The sequence below is a fragment of the Epinephelus lanceolatus genome, chromosome 8, assembly GCF_041903045.1.
Source record: "Epinephelus lanceolatus isolate andai-2023 chromosome 8, ASM4190304v1, whole genome shotgun sequence".
Lineage (NCBI taxonomy): Eukaryota > Metazoa > Chordata > Actinopteri > Perciformes > Serranidae > Epinephelus > Epinephelus lanceolatus.
Genome location: NC_135741.1, coordinates 31147584 through 31171370, shown reverse-complemented (window position 1 = coordinate 31171370; position 23787 = coordinate 31147584). Strand labels below are relative to the sequence as shown.

Below are 23787 nucleotides of genomic sequence, written 5' to 3'. Positions count from 1 at the left end.
CAGCACCACAACATAGACAGAGACCAGTGTCTCCCTCAGACAAGTGAAGGAGAGAGGAGACAGAGAAGAAAGCGGAAAGTATATCTGCAAGGGTTTATCTTCTTATCTATTTGGTCAGAGAAGCCTCTCTGTGGTGGATTTTAAAATTAAACCTTCCCTTCATCTGTTGACTGCAACAAAAAGCAATCACAACTTGTCATTTGGTACCACTTGGAGGCACTTGGATCTGATGGAAAACTCTACAGCAGATTCAATTTGAAGCCCAGGGACCTCTGCACACAGGGAGGATTAATTCTTCATAAAGAGGGATGTGCTGTCTTAGGATTGAAGAAACCTTTTTTTAAATTTAGGTGGAAGATTGTTATTACAGCACTGACCAGAAATAGACTTGGAGTTGGACCGGTTTTCTCTGAAGTGGAAGATTGGATAAAATACATCAGTATAGAGGACAAAACATTATATCACCTCCTCTGAAAACCTACATGAAACTTGCACGGTTCATCGCGGAGCTTCAGTAGGTTGTGGGCGTTTTGTACAGGAACTATTTTCAACATAATTAAACATTTTTCTGATACAGCTGGAACACACAAGGTAATTATTATCAAAAGTTTCAAAAAGTTCAGTCCCAGAGAGATCGTGATCAGGGACATTATTGAACATGAAACTAACACATTGTATGTTTTTATGTTTTACAGCTGTTATTGTGCCTTATCTTATGGATGTGTTAACATGTAGTGCTTTTTTGTTTTATAGTTTTAATTCTTTTCTAACAAAATGGAAACACTGTTGAAAATACATCTGCAGTATTTCGTGCGTTTATGATGAAAAAACAGATTTTCTGCTAAAAACCGAGCCAGCATTTGGAAAGAAAAGAAGCTATTTTTTTGTTTATGTTGCAGCTAGTCATAGCCATGGCAGAGAGGAGACGCATGGGCTACAGTGTGCAAAGGGACATCCTGGATGAAGGAGCAGTGGATGAGATAGCAGAAAAGTCTGACTCAAAAACACCTCTGTCTGAGAAGGTCAAAAAGTCGATGAGGTAAAGTTCCCCACATGTAATCTACTGTGCACCTCAACTCTCTATATCTAGACTTGCTTTGCCCGTGGGCCACTTTTGCAAAATGACAGATTGAAATTATATTATTTATCAGTATATATAGTAAATAAATTGCCTATCCAACCTTTCTACACCTGCTGTTCTAACTCATCTTTGCTAGAGGCAAATCCAGCTGCAGAAGCCCTGCATGAGTCAGGTGTACGCAGGGTAGTTCTAGGACCTCTGTCAGGTGGTTCCTCCCCTGACACTTTTTTTTTAATAAACAAGCTGTATTTTGATGCATTTTATGCACACTGGCACCTTGTTTACATTCAAAGTCCAAAAAACAGAAAAAATCTCAGCGTGAATCAATTTATTTTCATTGTGAATTAGAAAACAGTCAGCAGGCCACCCAGCACCTTATAACACAGCGGTTACACTCAGAGTAACTTAGTCTTCATACACCACATTTCTTAACAAACAAAGCACTAAATAATGTACAGTGTTCTGCCTGTACATTTTAGTTTAAGCTAGAACCCCCGACCTTTGATTGCATAAACAAAATGAAATGAACAAGGACTTTTTCACTCATCATATTACACTCAGCAACGTATGTTACAAGTCCAGCTTTATCTACTGGTTATTATCTTCTTGCAAAAGCAGTACAAGGGTGTGCATGTCAAAAGGTCTTTGGTCAGGTAGGTACAACATGCAATTATATGGGTGCACATTAAAAGCTGTTCCACTTTTGTCCACATTTTAGGTTTAAATCCCTGGAAATAACAGAAAAAGAAGACGTTTTTTATGTGGTTCTTTACACAGTAAAATTGTATCTTTGAGTCGTCTGTGTCCAAAATAAATACTTGCATAAACATACCTACAGTCACTTGACAAGTCAGTAACATATACTTTAATAATGTCAAAACATGTTCAAATGTATAAATAGATATCCACAAACAGGGTCAAGACCAAATCTATGTCTGAGGCCAAAAGCAGCAAGTCATGTCTTTCCAAATGTAGGAATGCTGTTTAGTTCTTTAATTATTCCAGGAACAAACATATAAGTGTAAGGTTGAAAGACAGAGATGATAAAAAATTATCTATTAACTTTTTTGGTAGCTTGATGTAGTAAGTTAACATCGAAAGTGGCAAAAACAAGGTCAAAACAACATCAGTCAAGTAGCCTGGAGTTCAGACTTGACATGTACGCTGATATTATCCTCCCTTCTTACTCTTCTTTCCTCTGTCTGTCTCTCTGACAATCTCAGATGTTCCGGTGCCAGGTTAAAGAGCTGCCTGCTGGATAGTGTTCCTGTTGTATCGTGGCTGCCTCGTTACTCCATCAGAGAAAACGCCCTGGGTGACCTGATCTCTGGGATCAGTGTGGGGATCATGCAGTTGCCGCAGGGTGAGGATAGAGGTTCAGGAGATCAGTTCAGTAGAGACGCAGTGAGGGGCAGACAGGTGGAAGAGACGAGGAAAGAGATGTTATAATTTATTTTAAATGTCAGTCTGTTGGTTGTACATTACCCTGCTACTCAGTATCTTGCTTGTTATAGCTGTTTTCTAATTATTACTGTATTATAAGAACTCACATTTATCCTCTGCTATCCCTGCAGGTATGGCCTATGCCCTGTTAGCATCTGTTCCCCCAGTCTTTGGCCTTTACTCCTCCTTCTACCCAGTCATCATCTACTTCATCTTTGGCACGTCCAAGCACATCTCAATCGGTTTGTACTTTAACACTTGCTGTATCTGCACACCAGGTCATGTTGACAAGGGGGGTTAATCCACCACAAGGTTGTGTGGATAGTACTTCAAAGACGAGCAAGCAATATTGCAGAATTACCAACAGACTTCCCTAATCCACAAGGCACAAGTGCAGACATAGGGAAGGTAAGGTTAGCTCGCTGCTATTGATGACTACAGGGGCAACAGCTTCAGTCAAAGCTGTTGATGTGCTTGTTTTTAAAGCTGAGACCTGGTGTCAAACTTTCATTTTATTTTAATTTAATTTTCTTTATTTGTCCATCCATACAGTACAGCAATGGGCAGTGAAATGTGTCTCTACACCTTTCCCTCTTTCATGCACACGCCACACACACATGCATTAAATGAGAGAGGCAGAACAGGGTCAGCCATTGTACAGGGCACCTTGGCAGTGCTCAGGAGGTGAACTGGTCCGTACAGGGACTTGGACCGGCGACACTTTTGTTCCCCAGCCAAGTCCCCACAGACTGATTTACTGCCCTATTTCTCTAAAGTTTTAATTATGCATGAGTAAATAAGAGAGGAAAAAAGCGCTTAAAGATTCACAAACAGCTAAGCTACTCTGCTCTTTGAAGACTGAGTTTGGTCTGATCAGATGTGATTGATAGTAGCATCTCTCTGTCAACATGATCAACTCAGGCTCTGAGTTTAATAGAGATGTGAAGTGAGAGGAGCTGCTGGGTCTGAAAGTGTTTTCCCCATTCTACTGTACATTCCCATATAGCAGTAATTTAAGTTTATGCTCTGGTCAGCAGTTTAAATGATGTGCCATACTTGATATTTGTCTTCTTCAAGTTTAGAATTCAGAAGTAGACATTTAAGTTGCAGATGTGTCTTCAGTTTCCTCAACACCGCAATCTTTAACTTCCACATACTGTTAGTAAAGCACATTACACGATTTAAAGCTGTGTGTCGTAACAACACAGCACACTGGATATTAATTTAGTTGGATATTTCTTTGTTGAAATACACTTTTAGGGTTATTAACTTCCTCCCCAAAGTGTTTAATGTACACAGGCTTGTAGCAATTTTGTTAAACCAAAGAAGCAGATATTTTCTAACACAGCTGTTAATCTTTTTCACTGATGATTAATACCACAGAGCTGATCCAAGTCATAGAAGTGCTGCAACTGTGAGTCATGTAACATTGTCTGTGCAAAAATGAATCGGACATTTACTTCTGGAACCAGCGCTGCCTGAAACAGCTCATCACCCTTAGGAACTTTTTTTTTTTTTTTTTAACTTATTGCTCATTTCTGTTTGGTAGGTGTAAGTACATCACCTTCCAACAGAATCAGTGAGAAGGGCACAAACAAAGCAAAAATGTACACCAACCAAAATGGTTAGAAATGTCTGTACTTTGGCAGAAGATTATCTATTCACATATGACCCCGTCAGTCGTGGCGAGAAATTGGGTTTCAGGACCAAAGTGGCAGCGAGAAAAACATCTCTCTAAATATCCATTATGTTATTGTACTGTATGGCCAGCAAAAACATGTCTTTATGTCTCTGTCTCCGTTCTCAGGAACATATGCGGTGATGAGTGTGATGATAGGAGGGGTGATAGAGCGATTGGCCCCAGACTCCAACTTCATGATATGGGACAATGCGACCAACTCCAGTATAGTTGATGTCATCAACCGGGATGCAGAGAGGGTCAGAGTGGCTGCAGCTGTTACCTTCATGTCTGGATTGTTTCAGGTAAATTGGAGTCACTTGATTCTCTGGTCTGGAAGTCACATACTTGAGAGCAATCTTCCCATTGGGCTTAGCTGTTTTTTGGGTAGATGTGCTGTCAAAACCATCAAGAGGCACCTGCTGCTAAGAAGGAATACATCAGTGAATAAAATAAAATACTTTAATAATACTAAAAGCTTGCATCGCTATTGTATTTGGGAAGAAGTTCTTCTTGTGCAGCTGTGATGCTACACACTGGCTATCACCTTCGCCTGTTTGAGTAAACAAGTTTGTAATTCCATAAATGTTAATTTCATGCACAGGAGTGAGTGAGCGTCAAGTATGAATTGCTTTCCTGGTCGTCTTTTGAAGCTATAGTGCATGGCTACTATGTTCTTGTTTGTTCTTATTCATGTGAAGCTCCATGAGTTTTTCCATTCTGTGTTATGCATATGTAGATTCTGCTTGGCCTAGTCAAGTTTGGTTTTGTTGTGACCTACCTGTCTGAGCCGCTGGTCCGAGGTTACACCACAGGAGCTGCCATCCACGTCATTGTGTCCCAGCTCAAATACACCTTTGGCATCAGCCCTGTGAGATACAGTGGACCCTTCGCATTGATATATGTAAGAAAGAACATACTCAACAACACATGCTTGTTTCTACATGTTTTATTTATATATTTCTTAATGAGTAGGGCTCAAACTAATATTTTTTTTTATCTGAATGATTTCTGCAAGTAAGAGAACATGAACTTTAACTATTATTCCTAAAACTTAGTCAAGCATCTTGTGCTGGAAAGTATAATATGTGTATCCATCTTGTACGCATGCTTTTATTCCCACAACATAAAACATTTGCTGAGCTGACTGGTAGAATCTAAAATGAGCTTTGTATGTATTTGGTGTATATTTCTGCTACTTATTTGTTACATGCCTCCTCATATAAGCATTTATGAATAATTATATTATGTCTTTCTTTCCAGACTGTGTTGGAGATATGCTATCTCATCCCACAGACAAACATTGGTACTCTTGTGGTCAGCATCGTCGCTATAATCGGCCTCATCCTCACAAAAGAACTTAACGCATACTTGAGTAAAAAACTACCTGTTCCTATACCTGTGGAGCTGCTTGGTGTGAGTATACAGAAATGTGTATGATATACTTTAGTTCCTTATAAAGTGAAACACAGACACTATTACACTGGCGCACACTAATGCATCTCTTACTATCTGTTTCTCCAGATTGTTATTGCTACAGTGGTCTCCTGGCAAGTTAACTTGGAGGATAAATATGGGGTGGATGTTGTGGGACTGATTCCCTCAGGGTGAGAAACACACACACCCAACACACAGGAATGTTTTTAAACAAAGCAAAGTGAAGTATTTGTAATGGGCGATGTATTCTGCTCTGTCCGTGTCCACCAGCCTCCAGCCGCCTGTTCTCCCAACTGCCTCTCTGTTTGGTCAGGTGATCGGGGATGCCTTTGCTCTCTCTGTGGTTGGCTACGGCATCGCCATCTCACTGGGACGAATCTTCGCCCTAAAATATGGATACAAGGTGGACAGCAACCAGGTAAGGAGGTGATGGATGGAATCAAGGCTGTATGGCTCTTTTATGGTTGATATCTTGAATGTAAGTAGTGTGTTTTTCCTGGTTTAGGAGCTAATCGCCCTGGGTCTGAGTAACTCCATCGGAGGAATTTTCCAGTGTTTCGCCATCAGCTGCTCCATGTCTCGCACCATGGTTCAGGAGAGCACAGGGGGGAGGACTCAGGTTGGTATGAGAGGACATTATTCTGCCCTTGTGTAATACATTGTGAGAATACTCTTACCTCTCTTTGCACAGAGCTTTTAGTATAGAAATCAGTGAGTAAACCACCCGATGACCATGAGCATATACACATGCTTAACCCAGTGTTTCCCATACATTGATTTTTTTTTTTCAAATCTTATACCTCAGCCCCTCCTTGCCCCGTTCTTTCTCTCAGTTTATCAGACAACAAATGAGGCAAGAATTAGATAGCTAGCCACCCCACGGTTTCTACACCTCGCTACCCATCGCTTTGCTGGGAGGAGAATGGGCAGCAGCTCTGGAGACGGACCCTCGGTCAGCAGCTGTAGAGGCTCAAGTTCAGCCAGCACAAACTCCAGCGCTGGGTGTCATGTCAGGCTGGTGTCCAGCGGCAGCTCTGCAACTGTCTCACTTGTTAGTGCTGTCTCACTTGTTAGCTAATCTGGCAGGTAGCTGGGGCTGTGCAGTCCCCCAGAACTGGTGTCTCTGCTGGCTGTATTCATGTTGCTGCAGCTGCTGACTGGGGGTCCGTCTCTGGAGCTGCTCTCCTCCTGGCAAGGTGGTCTATAGCAGCGGGGAGGGAGGAGGACACACTTTGATTTGAGTCTACATAAATGTGAACATGTACCTACAGCTATGAGCCTTTGGTTGCGGTTAGCAGAAGGCTAAAGTAGTAGCAACATTTTCTGTCTATCTCCAAACACTTCATTGATATTGACAAGTTTTTTTATGTCGTTTGTTGTTTGACTCTTTTAGACTCTATTTTTGAGAAATCTGTCATCCTGTTTTTGGGGTTGCTTTGCAGTGTAGGCAGTTGTTGCTAATGTTGGAATAGGAACTGTCTCTGCAGGACTAGCCACATTGAATATTTCATTGACTCATCCTTTCACCAAAGGGACTTGCATGTGCATCTGCATTTAAACAGCCAACAGGAACGCCCTCTCTCTTTGAAATCACCTGTGATTGGCCAAAGTCTCCCGTTACAGTCTAGATTTTTTTAAAGCCTGAAAACAGAGCCAAGAGAGGGTGCCAAAGTCTAGTTTTCTCTCAGTCCAATTGAAGCACATTATGATAATAATATGGTAAAACTGCCTACCCCAGCTTTAAGCAGGGCGATGGCTCAATATCACGATCTTATAGGGAGAGAACTTGTTTATGTTACATGGATCACTTGCTAAAAAAATCTGTTTCATTCCAATGAATGCCCATATTAGACCTTAAGATGTAGCACTGTAACAGGATGGCAGTACTTTCCCTAAAAAACAAAATCAACACATCTTGCAAAATCATTATCAACACATCTGTTATGCTGCTCTTGTGGTCAACATACTGTAGTCCTCTATTAGCACATAACCTAGTACTCATCCTGCTCCTGATGTGCTACTATAAAGTTAAATTTCAAAAGCTAGGATAACTGTTTTCTTTATTTAGTTCACATATTTGAAGCTTCTGCTGTGTTTATTGCACACAGCTGAGAAGCATTTCAACAACACTTAGATGAATGCTTATTGGTTTCCATGCCTGGCATTTTTTAAACTTGACAAGGATGTTTCATGAGGTCATTTTTCAGATCAGTATTTTCATCCAGACACTCCACTCTGCCCGTAGCCACGAAACTGAGCTAACTTAAAGGTTAAACAGAGTGAAAAAAGCAGTCATAATTAACATTACTCTGATAAGTAGCATCATTAAAAAACACTTAGGGAATTGATTTTTGCTCACATAGTTGAAGTCCACCTACACAAACACAGATTTGCTGAGAGGCTAAACCGATTTAGTCAGACAACACCATTAATCAGCTCAGGCCCATTACGGTGGAGAGGAGAGGAGAGGCTTTAACCGATGATGCCTTGACTCCTCTCATAATCATGTACCAATTCACTCTAATAACCACTACATCATTCATCCTTTCTTCTTCTTCTCTCACTCTCTTCCTCTGATCTCTCTCTCCTGATTTCCATTCATCATGCCTCTATCTTCCCTCTCTCCTCGCTGCAGGTCGCTGGGGCTCTCTCAGCAATAGTTATCCTTTTCATCACGCTCTGGATTGGAACTCTCTTTGAAGAATTGCCGAAGGTACTGTGTGTGTTGGCGCTTGCGTGTGTTCACATCCTGTGCACAAGCATGAGCATACACATGTGTGTCCAAGTCTAAGAATGAATGTGTTTGCAAAATTATAAATCGTCCTTCTCCAAAGAGACAACAACAGCTGAGGTTGTGTTGCTATAAGACCACCAAGAGATTCACAGGCTACTTATTGTACAGATTATTAAAACATCAGGGGCGATGAATTAATCACACTGATATATCTAAAGCCATTCATCTGAAAAGATAGCTTGTGTGAAGCTGAGTTTTGATATGAAGATTATGACTATAAATGCTGACACTCAGGTCTTACTAGTCTTTGCCATTTGTTAGCAGCCTTATTAACAAGAGCGCACAAAACTTTCAAAAAACACATTAGGGATTTATCTCAAACATACAAACTCACCTTCCTGTTTCAGGCCTTGAAACTGGAGTGCACTATATAAACTGTATGACATTTGACTGGCTTTGCAGGCAGTGCTGGCCGCCATCATTTTTGTCAACCTCCATGGCATGATGAAGCAATTCATGGACATCCCTGCACTGTGGAGGAGCAACAGAGTAGACATGGTGAGTGTGCAAAAAGGTAGACAAGAAAATGGTTAATGTTTTGGGAAGATATATCATTAGTATGTTGATAACAGGATGTACTGCGTATGGTGTGCATATTTTATTTTTTTGTTGGAGTAAACATTATTTTCTCAGTTCTAGTGCCTCACAAACTATTTATGACATTGTTAGTTCAGATAAACTTTCTTCAGGAAAACCCCGAAAACAAATGATCATTTATCAATAATAATTCCTGTCAGCCTCACCTATTCTCATATTCTATTGTTATTGCTAAGATTCTCTGTCATTATTTTAGTTTAAAAGATGATTTTTTTGGCATTTTCTTTTTATTGGATAGGAAAGCTTAAGAGTCAAAGGAAAAGAGCGTGGGGATGATGTACAGCAAAGGGCTGTGGGTTGGAATTGAACCCGTGGCTGACAGCCTTCGTATATGGGGTACTCACTCCACCAGGTGAGCCAGTGGGCGCCCCGTTCTGTAGCATTCTAACTCACTAATCTTAGCATGATAGATCATTAGCACAGTTTTGCACAAGCCTGTTACATTCTGTTATTAGGATACAGTTAACATGCTAACTCTGTGCTAACTGTATGCGCGGAGTGCTAACAAGCTCAACTTTGCATGCTTAACATGTTTGCATAGTGTGCGTGGCGTGGTAACACACTATACTACAGTTGCTGGTTAAATTTTCCCTAACTGAAAATTTGACTTTATGACTGGAAACTTCTCAACACAGGTAACATTCCCACTTAAGGGGGCCCAAACGGAACGGGGTAAATGAATATATGAGCATGATAAATCAAAATGAACAAAATACTATCAGCTTTTGCTGTATTTTGACGTCATGATAATGTTTCACTCAGACTTGCAAAAATTAGCATGCTAAGTCAGCTTTCTATTGCCATGTTAACATGCTAATGTTTACATGCTGAATGTGTAGTACATATTAGCATGGCAGCATGCCATTTTTCACAGTCACCTCAGCACTCAGTGGAGTGATGCTGAAGATATATATATATATATATATCAAATTTACTTTGATATATCTTGAAAGGAAACCACAGAAGTGTCCAAACCAGTGGCGGGATGGGTGCAAAGCAGTTATTGCTGGTAGATACAGTTAAGATAAAATCAAAAGTAAATAAATTGTCAGGTTTCAGTTGTTAACAAATTGTTAGAAATATGTAACAAAATAGAAAATTTAGGCTAGTGTGACAACAAAGCTAGCAACATGACTATACATCTTAAAATCCAAGGGATTAATGTGTGAATACTCCAAACTTGTAAAAGCGAGAGGTTTTCCCATTTTTCCCACTCTGCTGACACAGTGTTACTGGAACATAAATCCATACAGCTGATGAAATACACCTTTGTAAAGTTGTCTAAGCTGATAAGGCAGCATTGAGGATTTAGGTAACAATATGGCCTTTGCTGTGGTGCCACAGAAGTCAAACATCACCTTTTCCTTCACTACTAATAAGCATTAACAGCAAAGTTTTATTTTGTTTAATATGTATAACACTTTTGCTTCTCACATGTAATAAATGCTACATGCATGGGTTGTTAGACTTGTTTTGTTTTCCTACCAGTTGTTACTTATCCTCACTCTCATTCTCTGTCTATCTCCAGGTGGTCTGGGTGGCCACCTTCATCTTCACCGTGCTATTCAACCCTGACCTGGGACTAGCCGCTGCCATCGGTTTCTCCATGCTCACTGTCATCTTCAGGACACAGCTGTAGGAATACACTGACACACACCCCCACAATTATACACTAATAAACGTACACATGTTCAGTGAGAGAGTGTGTCAAGTTGAACATTAAGCTATCAGTCACTCCACCAAACAGTTCATTCAGTCCTTCTCTTGCAGACCATACTTAGGCACAAAGTACTACAAATTGTTTTTACACTTGTTTGTTTTGTGTGTATTCCAGACCTAAATACTCCATATTAGGACAGGTCCCAGATACTGATATTTACAGGCCTCTGGAGGACTACAATCAGGTATGGCACATTACATTTAAATAATATGAAAGCAGGCATAAGAGAGGCCAGAGATGAATGGAATAATCAGAGCAGATTTTTATGACAAATGCAGTAGGGTTTTTGAGAGTGAGCAGTTTATAAAGCACACCTGACCATTAGTTTCTTTTGTCCCTGACATTATAGCCAAGAGTCAGATATAGAGGTGTGTCTTTTATGTCAGTTTCCAAATAGAAAAGCAGAATTTGGCAGTAAGTACTACCTGCCAAATGTGTTACTACCAATATTTATCTTTGAAGGCAGAAATCAGTATTTTCTGTATTTTGAGTATCACACCTAGTCAAAGACAGGAAAACCTGGGATACATTACTGCTTTTATATGAGGAACTAATGAACACAATACATCCCTGAACTATTAAAAAGACAGGACATCAGAGAGAATTCATTTCACACTGGTCTGCAATTAAACACAATATAGGTGTAGCCCCTGTGAATCTTATGTAACATCTTGTTCGTACCAAGCAGCAAGTCAGTGTACCCAGGACAATGTGTGAAAGCTAAAGTACTTGTTTTTTAAAGCCAGTCAGGGAAAAAAACTGTCGACAGGATGTTTATATATTGAGTCAGATGCACAGTTAAATTTATGGTGCTAGTTTTAAACCTAAAGTCTTGTGGCTCTACTAATGGCAGCGATGGTCTGTTGACAACTATTAAAAAGGTTGCCATGAATTTTAGTTACCCAGAGGATGAAGCCTCCTTACTTTGATGCTCCCCTGACGGAAGTATCTCAACATCTACTAGACTACTAGATTATGTCAACACTTTGGTCAGATGTCAGTGGTCCCTAAATGATGCACCACCCTGAGGTTGACGTGTGGTTTTATGTGAAATGTCTCAACAACTACTGGATGGTTTGCCATAAAATTTGGAACACACATTCATGGTCAACTCAGGATGAACTGTAAAGACTTTACAAACCCCTTCTTTCCATATAGCGCCATCATCAGGTCAAAACTTGTTGGTTTGTAACCAACTACCTGCAAGACTTTACCATTAATATCAGCTGTACTTTGAGTTAAGTGCTTATGTGAGCATGCTAACACATTAACCTACCTGCTGCTAACTGAATGTTAGCATGCTGATGTTAACATTTAGCACAACGCCTGTTTGATTGATAAACTGATTGACTGATTTCAGGTGAAGCAAGTGCCAGGGATTTTGATCTTCCGTTCCTCTGCCACCCTCTACTTCGCCAATGCTGAGATGTACCAAGAAGCCCTTGGAGAGAAGGTGAGGACACATACACACACCTACATAACCTTCAAGGTTTTCATATCCTAAAACCGGGAACAGCTCAAACAGCTCTTTAAAGAAGTAAGGACTGACAAATTTCATTCTGCTGAAGCTCTAAAAATAAAATGTGTCCTCACAAGGCATTGCAGGCACCAGAACACAAACAAACACAGAAATATTAATATGTATTCACATATTAAATGTGGACGCCCACTAAAAAACAGTATCAGACATACAAGCACACCATGATGGACACACAAGCCCAGATTTATATGAACATACACTCAACAGCTACACACACACGCACAGAAAGAAACCATTCTAGCAACAATCCATCTTGTCACAATTTCCGTGCAATTAACTCCTCTCTTACAAACATTATTTCTGACACACTAATAACCGACCCAACATTTCACCAATTCATTCATCACAACTGTGACAGACATTGTTCAAAATGTCATCCCACCATTTTCTTCTCTCTTTTCTTCCGTTAAACTTTTGTTTAAACACTCCCCTCCTCCCCTCTGTATTCCTCCTCCTCTTCCTCCTCTTCTGTCACGTCTCTTTAGGGCAAATGGGAAGACAGAGTGAAGGAAGGTAGAAAAAAGATGACAAAAGATGGAAGGAGGGTGAAATGCAGAGACTGAATAAGGGAGGGAGATAATGGAACATCTCATTCATTAAAATGTCAGCATGTCAAAGCCACAGGGCTGCTCTTTTCTTTCAAATCTTTGATGCACAAATAAGCTTTCATGGAGCTCCTCTGGACTCGCAGAGGCTGCACGTTTGTTTACGAGGTGAGAAATCACCACCAGAGGAATTCTGGTCATTTTTGATCTTGACAAGTGTTTCTACTCCACCAGTCACTGTGATGTGCAGGCTAAAGGTGCTGGAGAAATTTGGGATCACTTACTGCTAGTACTCACTGTCAGCGACTAAGCTGATGGGTTGTACTTTGTGTAAGAGGATACTAATGCTGTAATTGCATGAACCAGTGATGTCATGCGGCAAGCAAAGTTTTCAGATGTAGATCATAGATTGTTTTTGCATGATTTATTTTTCTGGTGTAACATTGTCTCAATGAGTTAAAATGTCCCATAAACGTCTTTTTTGAGATGCTAAGTGCTATCAGTTTTGTTTTGGAAGAGCAGCAAGGCTTGATTGACTGTAATCGAATTCTGATCCACTTTGTAATTGCCAGACAGACATTTGATTCATGGAATAAAAATCCTATCTGCTGTTAATGACTGATGACCGTGACAATTTTTCTTGTCATTTCCATTTCCTATTTGCTCTGCAGACAATACTCATTGCAAAGGATGTTTTCTACATACATGGTATGAAAACTACTTCATGTGAAGACTAGTTTATTTAAGCTGCATGTCTGCCAGCAAATGGAAGCTGCGAATATTGACTGACTGATGCCTTTGGTATTTGCCCATCCCAATCTGAAAAGAGGTTTTCACTTGTCATAAAGGATAGGTTCATCATTTTTCAAGTGTAGTACAATAGTACAATAGTCAGGTGCCCTGCCCACATGTGCAGGTGCAACAGGAAACAGGTTTTATTTGCTATACTCATTCCTCCAGTTCATACCAAAAGATCTCTTTCTGAAGTGTTTTTATTTAAGTGATGGGGACAAAATCCAAACCCCTACTTGCAAAAATGTATTCAAAATTGTATCTACACTTAATATGACTTTAGCTGTGGTAGTAAGACAGATCTAATTGAAGTTACATCAGATAGTTATAATCTAAATATAATATATATCATTTAAAGTCTATGTGGTGTTGTAATTACAATTCTTTGTCAAGCACAATCTTGAGAAGGACTCACAAAGCAGACTTACAGATTCAGATAAAAGTTCAGTGTCTTTAACCAGGCTAAGGTTGGTACACGGGTGATTAGTAACACAGGTAAAAGTATCAAATTGACAGGTAAATGGAGTGGTCAAAAGGCAAAAACAGTCAAAAACTCATTAAGAAGCGCTAAGAAAATGCAAGAAAATCGAACTGTCACTCGATGATCCCTCAACAAAGAAGGGGAAGACAAGGACTTCAAAACTCTAAGACACTGAGATACAGGTGAAACACATTAGGGTGGGGCAGGTAATCACAAAGGAAGGAAACTTGACAGAACGTGGGATCTGAAACTATGGGTACGTCCCATGTCTCTTATTTTATACTGCTAACTCCTAACTCCTTACTTGAACCGGAAGTCGTTCGAGGTCCGCCATCTTTAAGGCCGTCTCATGTCTCTTATTCCTGCCAGTAAGGAGTTAGCGTTAGGTGTTAGGAGGGATCTGTTAGGTGCGATGAGTAAGGTAACACGAGAGGTTCCTAACAGGAAGTCTTTTTCAGCTTGAGGCTCTGACGTATAAATACCCGCCCCCTACGTCTGGCTCATTTGAATGAGATGGCGGAGAAACAGCGCAAGTGTACCCGTTACATGCATTCTTTGCAATGAAACGCTGTAATTCACATGCCTACGTGACTACAAAGAGTAACGTTAATGATTCGTGCAAGACTGTCATGTTGTAATTAAGTTTATTTCATTCACAACCCGTTGCGTTGTTCAGCGGACTGTCGGTGATGTGTGGCTGTTAATGTCCAGAACCACACGTGTTGATATAACACCACGCACGCACACACACACACACACACAAACACACAAACACATTTGCCCATCATTAATTGTCCTGCATGTCATGTGAGTGGAATGTTTAATAGCTTGTAGGTAATATTAATTAGCCTATTAATATTAATATTAATTAATATTATTACTTTCAATAGCCTAATGTTGTAGTAAGATCCTGCCATTACCGTCTGTCCTGCATCTCTCTCTGTCTCTCTCTCTTTCTGTCTCATTGTGTCATACAGATTACTGTTAGGCTAATTTATCATGCTGATCTGTTCTGTACGACATCTGTTGCATGTCTGTCCGTCCTGGAAGAGGGATCCCTCCTCAGTTGCTCTTCCTGAGGTTTCTACCGTTTTTTTTCCCCGTTAAAGGGGTTTTTTGCAGAGTTTTTCCTGATCAGCTGTGAGGGTCATAAGGACAGAGGGATGTCGTATGCTGTAAAGCCCTGTGAGGCAAATTGTGATTTGTGATATTGGGCTTTATAAATAAAATTGAATTGATTGAGGCAGACTGACAGGTCTGATGTCTTATTCACTCAGCAGCTGACTTGTTGAATGATGGCGAGTGGAATTAATAATAGTGATAATAATGATGATAATAATAATGATAATGATGCTCATCATAGTGACAGTGGCAGGGCAACAGACTGTTCTTTAATTGCGACAAACTTCGGCAAATGACTCAATAACAATGGTAATACATGCAAACTGTGGGGGGGGGGGGGGGGGGGTGTTTACGGCTTTGATCAGCGAATATAAACCCTCAAGAGAAAGCACAAAGCTTCTTAAACAAGTAGGACTTTACTGTAAATGGTTTTTCAGCGGTGCCCTGTGTTTGTTTCATACCGTTGAATGCACAAGTAAGACCTGCTCTGCTGGTTTATGTTTGTTTTGTTCTGAGGAATTAATTAACTTGGTTTGGCTGAACTGGCTGAGATATAATTTGTGTTTCATACCGTTGAATGCACAAGTAAGACCTGCTCTGCTGGTTTATGTTTGTTTTGTTCTGAGGAATTAATTAACTTGGTTTGGCTGAACTGGCTGAGATATAAATTGTGTTTCTGTGACTGGTAATGAACTTAATGTCCTGGTATTATTAATAGCATAATAACATCTTACATGTTTTCCTCTTACAGGAAATCTTCTCCAAAATAAGTTTCTTTTTGAAAATAAGTTCAGAATAAATGATGCCTATTAACTTATATAAATGTGGAAAGTAAATACAACAGTCTTCTCGTATATGACTTAATTCAACTTAACAAACAATCAAACAATGTAATTTTATATCAACATAACCAGAAAGTTGGTTGAACAATACCCACAATATGATAAGGATCTATAGTTCACATATTTGGTTTTAAAGAGCTCCAATATGGTTTGTTGCTAAGTACATACAGGATATCCCATAATTCCAGCTGAATTGAGTGCAGGTGTTAATTTTAAATTAATAGTGTTTTTTTTTTTGTTTTGTTTTGTTTTTTCTTAAGATAAAAAGAGCTTTGGACAAATTTTAAAAAGTAAAACAGCGGTGCATTGCAGTCATATCGAATACCTCAGGAGGAATCAAGCTTCTGACTGGCTGTAGAAAATGGATGTGAACTTAACTATTACCATGTGTGATTGTCTTCTGCTGTTTCTTTTAGTCTGGCATTGACATTACCAAGATCCTGGCAGCAAAGAAAAAACTAGAGGCCAAAAGACAAAGACTCGAGAAGAAAAATGCCAAGAAAGCTGCCAAGAAGAACGCAGTGCACATGGTGAGGATGACTAGAGGCATGATATTTACTGTAAATGGTAACTTTTTCCCCCCCTTTTCTGTGTCTTATCCAAACATCTACTGAATTCCCGACATATTCCAAGTTCAACTGCCTTCTCATACAAATAATTTTTTGTCTGTTAAACAGAAAAATAAACATTATTCAAAAGTCCCTGACCCTAAACGTTGACATTCATTCCTCGTTATGCAATCACCTTTCATGGCGAGTAATCTAAAGCACAACATTTTACTTTATTATTCTCAGTCCCTTTACACTGAATCATGTCTCCTCCTGTACAGGAGGGGGAGCCAGAGAGGGAGGAGCAGAATAACATTGCCATCATTGAGATGGATGCTGAGCCCGACCCCTCACTCCCCAGAGCCATCGTCCTCGACCTCAGCCCTGTCAACTTCCTGGATACTGTGGGGGTCAAGGCACTACGCAGTGTATGAATGTGGCTGTTACATTAACACATGCACACACACACACATACAAAGAGAGAGAGGGAGATACTCACTCAACATATTAAGAATTCAACTTCTTGTGTGTGTATTTGTATATACATTATATTAGTGAACTGTTCAACAGATCTTCATGTGTGAATCTATTATTTTGACAAAATTAAAAGATCGCTATAAAGAATTTCTATATTCCTGATATTTTTAAGTGGCAGTCTCGAAGATTTCAGTCCTGGCTGATTTGGCAAAACCTATAGTTACTGATGGTAATAGATGTGGATTAATACTACAGGTGTCATAGATCTGGGGGCAGCAAAACAAACTACTGTCATTTTGCAAAGACAACAGGCAATAATTGGCCCTTTTCCATAATTTTGTGAGCAACCATGATCTTTACACTGCACGCGTCTGTCGACAGTAGGACACAGTGAAAGGAGCTGGTTACCTCACTAGGTTGGAGGCAAAATTTCTCACAAAGAAATATTATGAACTGGCCCTAGGAGAATAAGGCAAACATGAGATTACTAATTCTGATCTTCTTATCTTTGCTACAAAAGTGTCTCTTCAACTAGGACTTTCCTCCATTCATCCCTCCCCTTCCTTATCATTTAGCTCCTCAGGCATTAAATTACTTTAAAGTGAATTGTCACACTAATGAAATGATCCCCAGGCTGACCTTTGCTCTGTGCTTTGTGTCTGTTTCAGATCCAGAGAGACTACGGGGAAATTGGTATAGATGTGGTTCTTGCTGGCTGCCAAAGTAAGTCCCTCTACATCACTAGAAAACAATAAAACAGAACACAACTGCAAGGATTTTTGCAGAATTGACTTTTTCTATATATAAAATTAATCATAAAAGTTAAAAAATCTCTACTCCTGTTTACAGCTGTTCAAATCACTGCAGATCTGCTTTCTGTATGTATGTATAAGTGTTACAAAAAAATGTATTCCCTGAACCTCCCTGCTGATTCTCTTACAACTCCATTTTCCTTTCTGTTATAAAATAATGCTGGATATTCTGTTGTAGATGTTAGAGATCCCTCAGCAGTTCCCCAGAAAAAAACACAAAATCCCACTGGAGTTTTTATGTCCCACATAAGGATTTATTTTTACATTAACGTTCCTGACCTGCTTTGCCAAACACAATTTAAATCCATTCAACAACACCAGATGTTATCTTAGCTGTTTGCCGCTGTTATTGTAATGTCTCTGTGATGGAAGTAGTTCAGTCAATGGCCAGCAAACACTGTTCCAAGTTTGCCAAGTCTGGTATGATCTGTGACAGTGGGTCATGAGAAGAATTCTAATGAGTCCTCGGGAAAGGAAAAAAAATACTGAAATCTGTTGGGGACGGTCGTATTTTTACTGTAATAAAACATCTACTCTGTGTTTATTTTTAGCCCACAAATGTAGGTCTGACTTGCTGGATGGGAAAAAAATGTGGGAAAAAGATCTTCCAGACCGCAATGTTAGGAGCCGTCCAATTTATTTCAGAGGATCAGCAGCTCTAATTGGCCTGCACTGAGTTGATAGCCTATAATGAGAAAAAATGGTTTATTGCGGGTGTTTGAGCTCGCAAAGGGACTGCGAAGAATGCTTGTATTGCCAGGAGTTCTAACAAGGTTCAATTAATGCAAGGACTACCCCTCCCACTCACAGCTCTTTCTCTGTCTATTATTTATGTCTCCTACTCCAAACATTTTACTTTATTCTCCTCGATTTCTCTCTGTTTCCCTTTTATCTCATCTCATAGACACACTCACTGTCTCTTCCTGTCTTCCCAAAACTTTTTATACACGACACTGCCTGTGGTTCATTACTGCCTCTCTGTCTCTCCCTCTTTCTAGCTGGTGTTGTGGACAACCTGCAGACTGGAGGTTTTTTTAATGACAAAGTGACAAAGTCCTGTCTCTTCTCCACTGTCCATGACGCCGTGTTGCACTGTCAGTCTGCCAGAACACACAGCAAAGAAAAGGTGAGGTACTTTGTGAGCACGCACACATGCACTCAGACAGACACATCGTCATACATCACAGAATAGAGAACTGAAGTGTGCAAAGACAAGTTTCAAGCTCACTTTGAGTGACGTCAACACTACTTGATGTACGAGTCTAAGGAGGAGGTCATTTAAAAAATATGCTGATGACAGCCATTACTATAAATTAATTCTGAGTTTGTCATGCACTAAATACAAGGCTACCCATGAGCATCATGGAGAACGTGTTGTCTAGAAGCATACACATATTAGAATTCGTTATTCTTGAGTTGTTTAAAGGCGACCTCTAACTCACCATGAATGGCTACAGAATTTTGAGTTCAGTAATTTGGTTCAGTGGTGTTCATTATGTCTGTAGTTTCTGATAATGACTTTAGTTGTTCTTTTATCTCAGACATGTTAGGATGTTACATACCTCGACATGTTTTGGCGGAAACTTCCACCTTCCTCAAAAGTGTCACTTGGTGGTGGTTGTGACGCGTCTTTATCAGCTGATCTGTCAATCAGCAGATATTAGGGAGGCGTGACTGTCCTGTCAAAAACTGGCTGTTGAAATGAGGAAGCGGGACCCAGGGACGATGAACAGGGACGAGGGGGCATACATGCTCTCCCACACCTGGAGCAGCATCCTGGAGAGGCAGCAGATGGACAGCAGGTGGCCTCCCTAATATCGGCTGATTGACAGATCAGCTGATAAAGATGCGTCACAACCACCACCAAGTGACACTTCTGAGGAAGGCGGATGGTATGTAACATCCTAACATGTCTGAGAAAAAAGAACAACTAAAGTCAATATCAGTAATTTGGTGTTTCTTACTGTGATGCTCCTTGGAATTAATTTAGTTCCTAGGATCATCATCATCATCTTATATCATCTTCTAAAGGTGATATAGTGAATATGTTGGTAAACAGTTGAATCAGGAGAGACGTGTTCTGAGAGAAAAGAATATTGATTTACATGTGCACGTAAGTATGAGAAATGTAAAGAGTCTTTATGATTAAACCCCATCGTTATGTCATCTATTCCAGGAGGGTGGTAAAGACGTAGTAGATTAGGGTCCATTCTGAATGGGCTTCAAGTGACTTATGAAAGTGTCAAGATTGTAAAAAAACAACCTCTATTTTGAAATCCAGTGAATTTCTAACGCAGAGGTTTTATTTTGAAGTGTCATATCCTGCTGTAGATTGAGTAGGTAATGTGTTCACATCAAACGTGATGAGAATTTTCATGTCACCTTACTTGGTGAGTTTGAACACTAAAATATTTTGTGTTGACTTGCTTCATACTAGTGAATAACTCACATCATACATACGTGAAATCGCTGAACGATGAATGAACTTCCGCCATTACGTCCTCAGCATCATACATTGTCAGAGGATCTCAGTGCTGATTGGCTAGTGCAGCATGATTGGTTGCTGAAGTTCAGATTTTTTTAACAAGTGAACAAGTGTATTACACAAAATTGTGAACTTTACTTGCATCTAATCGCGTCTTTGCCACTATACAATGACTTTACGTGTTATTCACTTTAATTTGCACCCGATGTGAACGCAAAATAACAGACAGCTACTTGACAGCAATGACAAACTGGCTCAATGGCATGGCCAAACACAAGTATGACACTGAATATATTAAACTGTGTGGACCTTGAACTAATGACTAAGGAAACATCTGGACCCCGTGGCTACACCAGTTGGGAACCACTGCTTTAAAACATCATAGAGCTGAGGGGAACTGAAGTCAGGTATTCATTCTTGGTGGGTTTGTCAATATGAGCGACCCCTCTCACATTACACATTGTCATTTGACCTATTGTTAATATACAAATACTCATCAGAGCAGCATTAAGTATTTATGTAGTCAGTTTTACTCTGTTTCTTTTTCCTAGCAGACGTGTTCATTGTACTAATGATTCAGCCAGGCCTCAATTACATAATATTTTCCTCTGCAACAAAAGAGTTTTACATTCTGAATCTTGGCTGCCTGATAAAACACCCCGCCCCCTGACTCTATACAGAATGCAGAGAACTGAGATGTAAATGTTACCAAAGTTAACTGCAAAGTACTGCAGTGAAAATGTATGTAAAACTGTGAATGTAGCAACAGTGTCTACGTGCATTATACTGTGAACCGCCTCACTGTTAGATGAAGAGGTCTGACTGTGGTACACATGAGGAATTGGTAAAATCTAATTAATAATTAAAGAGTAAACATCACATTTCTAATTAACCTACCTTATCACTGACAAGAGATGGGGAAAATGACTGCGTTCTCTCAGCACCCTGCAGTGTCATAAAGATGAATTAAGCTCTCAATATCTTAATGGACACTGATTGAATTGTTTCTGGACCGGTGCATTGATCCTTAGTCTACAGCGTGACCTGGACTACAAATTGATTGCACACAATGAGATGGTTGGGGGTTAGGGTGGAAATGTTATTTACAGCATTACAGTAAAATACAAAATGAGAAACACTTTAATGTATTTTGATGCAAATGCCTTATGTTTTTTTCATATACCATTAAACACGGATACCTAAACATTAGAAATACTGCTCATCCCAGCACACACCATCAATCTCCTTAACACACGGACGTTGCATGTGTGTATCTTAATCTTATTTATACACCTGTGCTTGCATGGATGTCTACATATTGTTCAGCGCGCGTGCTTTTGTTCCTGCCTGTTCTGTTTTAGTATTTAGCTGGGTGCGTGACTTTATGTTTCTGCTCCCATAGGAGAAATCTAACAGAGAACAAAGACGTGGCAGTGGTCCATGAAACACAGTTTACAGGAGCAAGGGCTTTTCATGGGAGAGAGAAAGAGCTCACACATACACAAATCCAGTCACTGGCACACACACAAAAGGGATACAAAAATACAGAGGATGTAAGCAAGTGGATTGTGAGAGGAGCGTGAGGTTGGTCAAGGGAACTGTGCAGAGAACAAGAACACACGATAACATGCATGCAGGCATGTGCAAATTAATGAATACATGTATGCATATGCAATCATATATGCAGCATAGACTGTATGAATATATTTCACATGGAAATGGTTTGACATGAGAGAAGCAAGAGGACGCTTTGGAAATCCATCGGGCCACTTAATTTCACAGAAGCATTTCAGCATATCAGATGGCAAGCAGAGCCTTACATTCAACCCAGAGGCGCATCAGAAATACAATATATAAAATTTAATATAATGCAGTGAGTGCAAGAATCCCCGTGGTGCCGAGCGAAGACATCAGATTCAAAATAGTTTGACTCAGAACCATTATTTCTGAGATTGCAGCATGCTGAGGAAAAGTTTCAGGCAACTTGTATACAGTCGTGTTCCTCCTCATTAACCTCGACTGAGACTTTCATGCCACTGGAGAGGAGAAAAAAAAAATCTGGAACATATTTTGAAAATCTCCCATCCTCAGTCTTACTAGGTACCTTTGTTCTTCTCTCTCTCTGGCTCCTCTTCTCTGTTTTGATCTCTCCTGTACTTCTGTTTCACAGGAGATCATAGCGACACATTTGTGAGTCCTGAGAGGAACGATGGAGAATGTTGTGAAGAGGTGCCAGACACTCCATCTTTATGAGGATATCCGGGACTCCCGTCTGTCACACACTCTCAAACCTGCAGAAACACGCACTGTAACAAACACAATATATAAAGAAAGAAACAATGCAAATAAATCAGAATGTGCAGTTACAGTATATTAATATGGATTTTTAACATTAAGTAATTAGAGTTTCTTTGATTAGTAAGTACCTGCATGCATGGTTTATTATAAAAATCTGCCAATATTTATGTGCTTATGTGAAAAATAAATATGATATTACTTAGTCAGAAGTTTCTCATTGAATGGAAACGTTCATTTCCTTTCCAAACACAAGCAGTTTTTTGCTTTGGTGACGCAATAACAGGAAATCTGTAAATACTTACAGTATAAAGTCGTACTGATGAAACTGATGCCTCAGAAATGGATGCAGGGTGTTCTCCTTTCCTGTCTTACTGGGACCAGCTGCTTCATTCACACTCAGACTCCAGTCTGCACTTTGTTTATCTGCAGACGTGTTCAGTGAATTTGTTTATACTTTAAAAGGAGGTTGTTCTCTGAGACATTTTCATGTTCTTTTCCCAGATGTTGCAGATGTTCATTACAGCAGCTCAAACAAGAGAATGTAGCAGCCACAGTGGAAATCAAGCCCATAACCACAGCAGATGTTCCCGTACTGTAGCATACAATTCACCTGTCTTAATCCTGTGTCACTTGTGTAACTGCATATTTACAGATGGAGTCCATGTTATGTTCATGACCTTTTGTCCTCAGTGTAACATCACATGGACATGGGAACATAATTCTGATTCATTTCAGTTAGTCATGCTTGTTTTTTGTTTGCGTTTTAAAGAAAATAAAATGTCTGTAAGCAGTTAGAGAGGTGGGAAGACATTTGTTTCCACCACAAAGATTTGCACCCACATTGTTCCTCTGTTAACTAAAACCAGGTATAAATGAGTCATTGTTTATCAGAACAGGAACACTCTGAATCATATTTAGACGTAATTTGAAAAAAAAAAACAACAACCTTAAATTCCAGTAATGGTTCTCATTTGAAATACTTTTTTCCCCCCCTTTAAACAAAAACTGATTTTTTTCTCCATGGATTTACTCAGAGTCCAAAAACAACAATGAAATTCTACTTACCAAACAAATGACAGCGTGCTGTTTGCCCGA

General features: G+C 39.8%; 1 protein-coding gene across 1 annotated transcript; it reads left to right on the top strand.

Annotated features, from left to right (window-relative positions):
- The first annotated feature begins 1 nt into the window (after nucleotide 1).
- On the top strand, nucleotides 2-23486 carry slc26a6.2 (solute carrier family 26 member 6, tandem duplicate 2). The gene is made up of 20 exons (XM_033628744.2): nucleotides 2-591; nucleotides 900-1039; nucleotides 2305-2444; nucleotides 2656-2766; nucleotides 4332-4507; nucleotides 4942-5106; nucleotides 5466-5618; nucleotides 5727-5809; nucleotides 5910-6057; nucleotides 6145-6258; nucleotides 8275-8352; nucleotides 8836-8931; nucleotides 10559-10665; nucleotides 10865-10934; nucleotides 12111-12203; nucleotides 16489-16602; nucleotides 16902-17048; nucleotides 17766-17820; nucleotides 18908-19035; nucleotides 22565-23486. Exons 2-20 carry the CDS (start codon nucleotides 912-914, stop codon nucleotides 22586-22588), a joined length of 2130 nt encoding a protein of 709 aa, XP_033484635.2. The 5' UTR covers nucleotides 2-591; nucleotides 900-911; the 3' UTR covers nucleotides 22589-23486.
- The last annotated feature ends 301 nt before the right edge of the window (nucleotides 23487-23787 follow it).

Bases quoted from the DNA above. Each gene is read 5' to 3' on its own strand.
- slc26a6.2 (XM_033628744.2), top strand. From the start codon at position 912: ATGGCAGAGAGGAGACGCATGGGCTACAGTGTGCAAAGGGACATCCTG. The intron at 2,767-4,331 runs GTTTGTACTTTA...CTCCGTTCTCAG, and splicing joins GTCCAAGCACATCTCAATCG to GAACATATGCGGTGATGAGT. The intron at 16,603-16,901 runs GTGAGGATGACT...CCTCCTGTACAG, and splicing joins AGAAGAACGCAGTGCACATG to GAGGGGGAGCCAGAGAGGGA.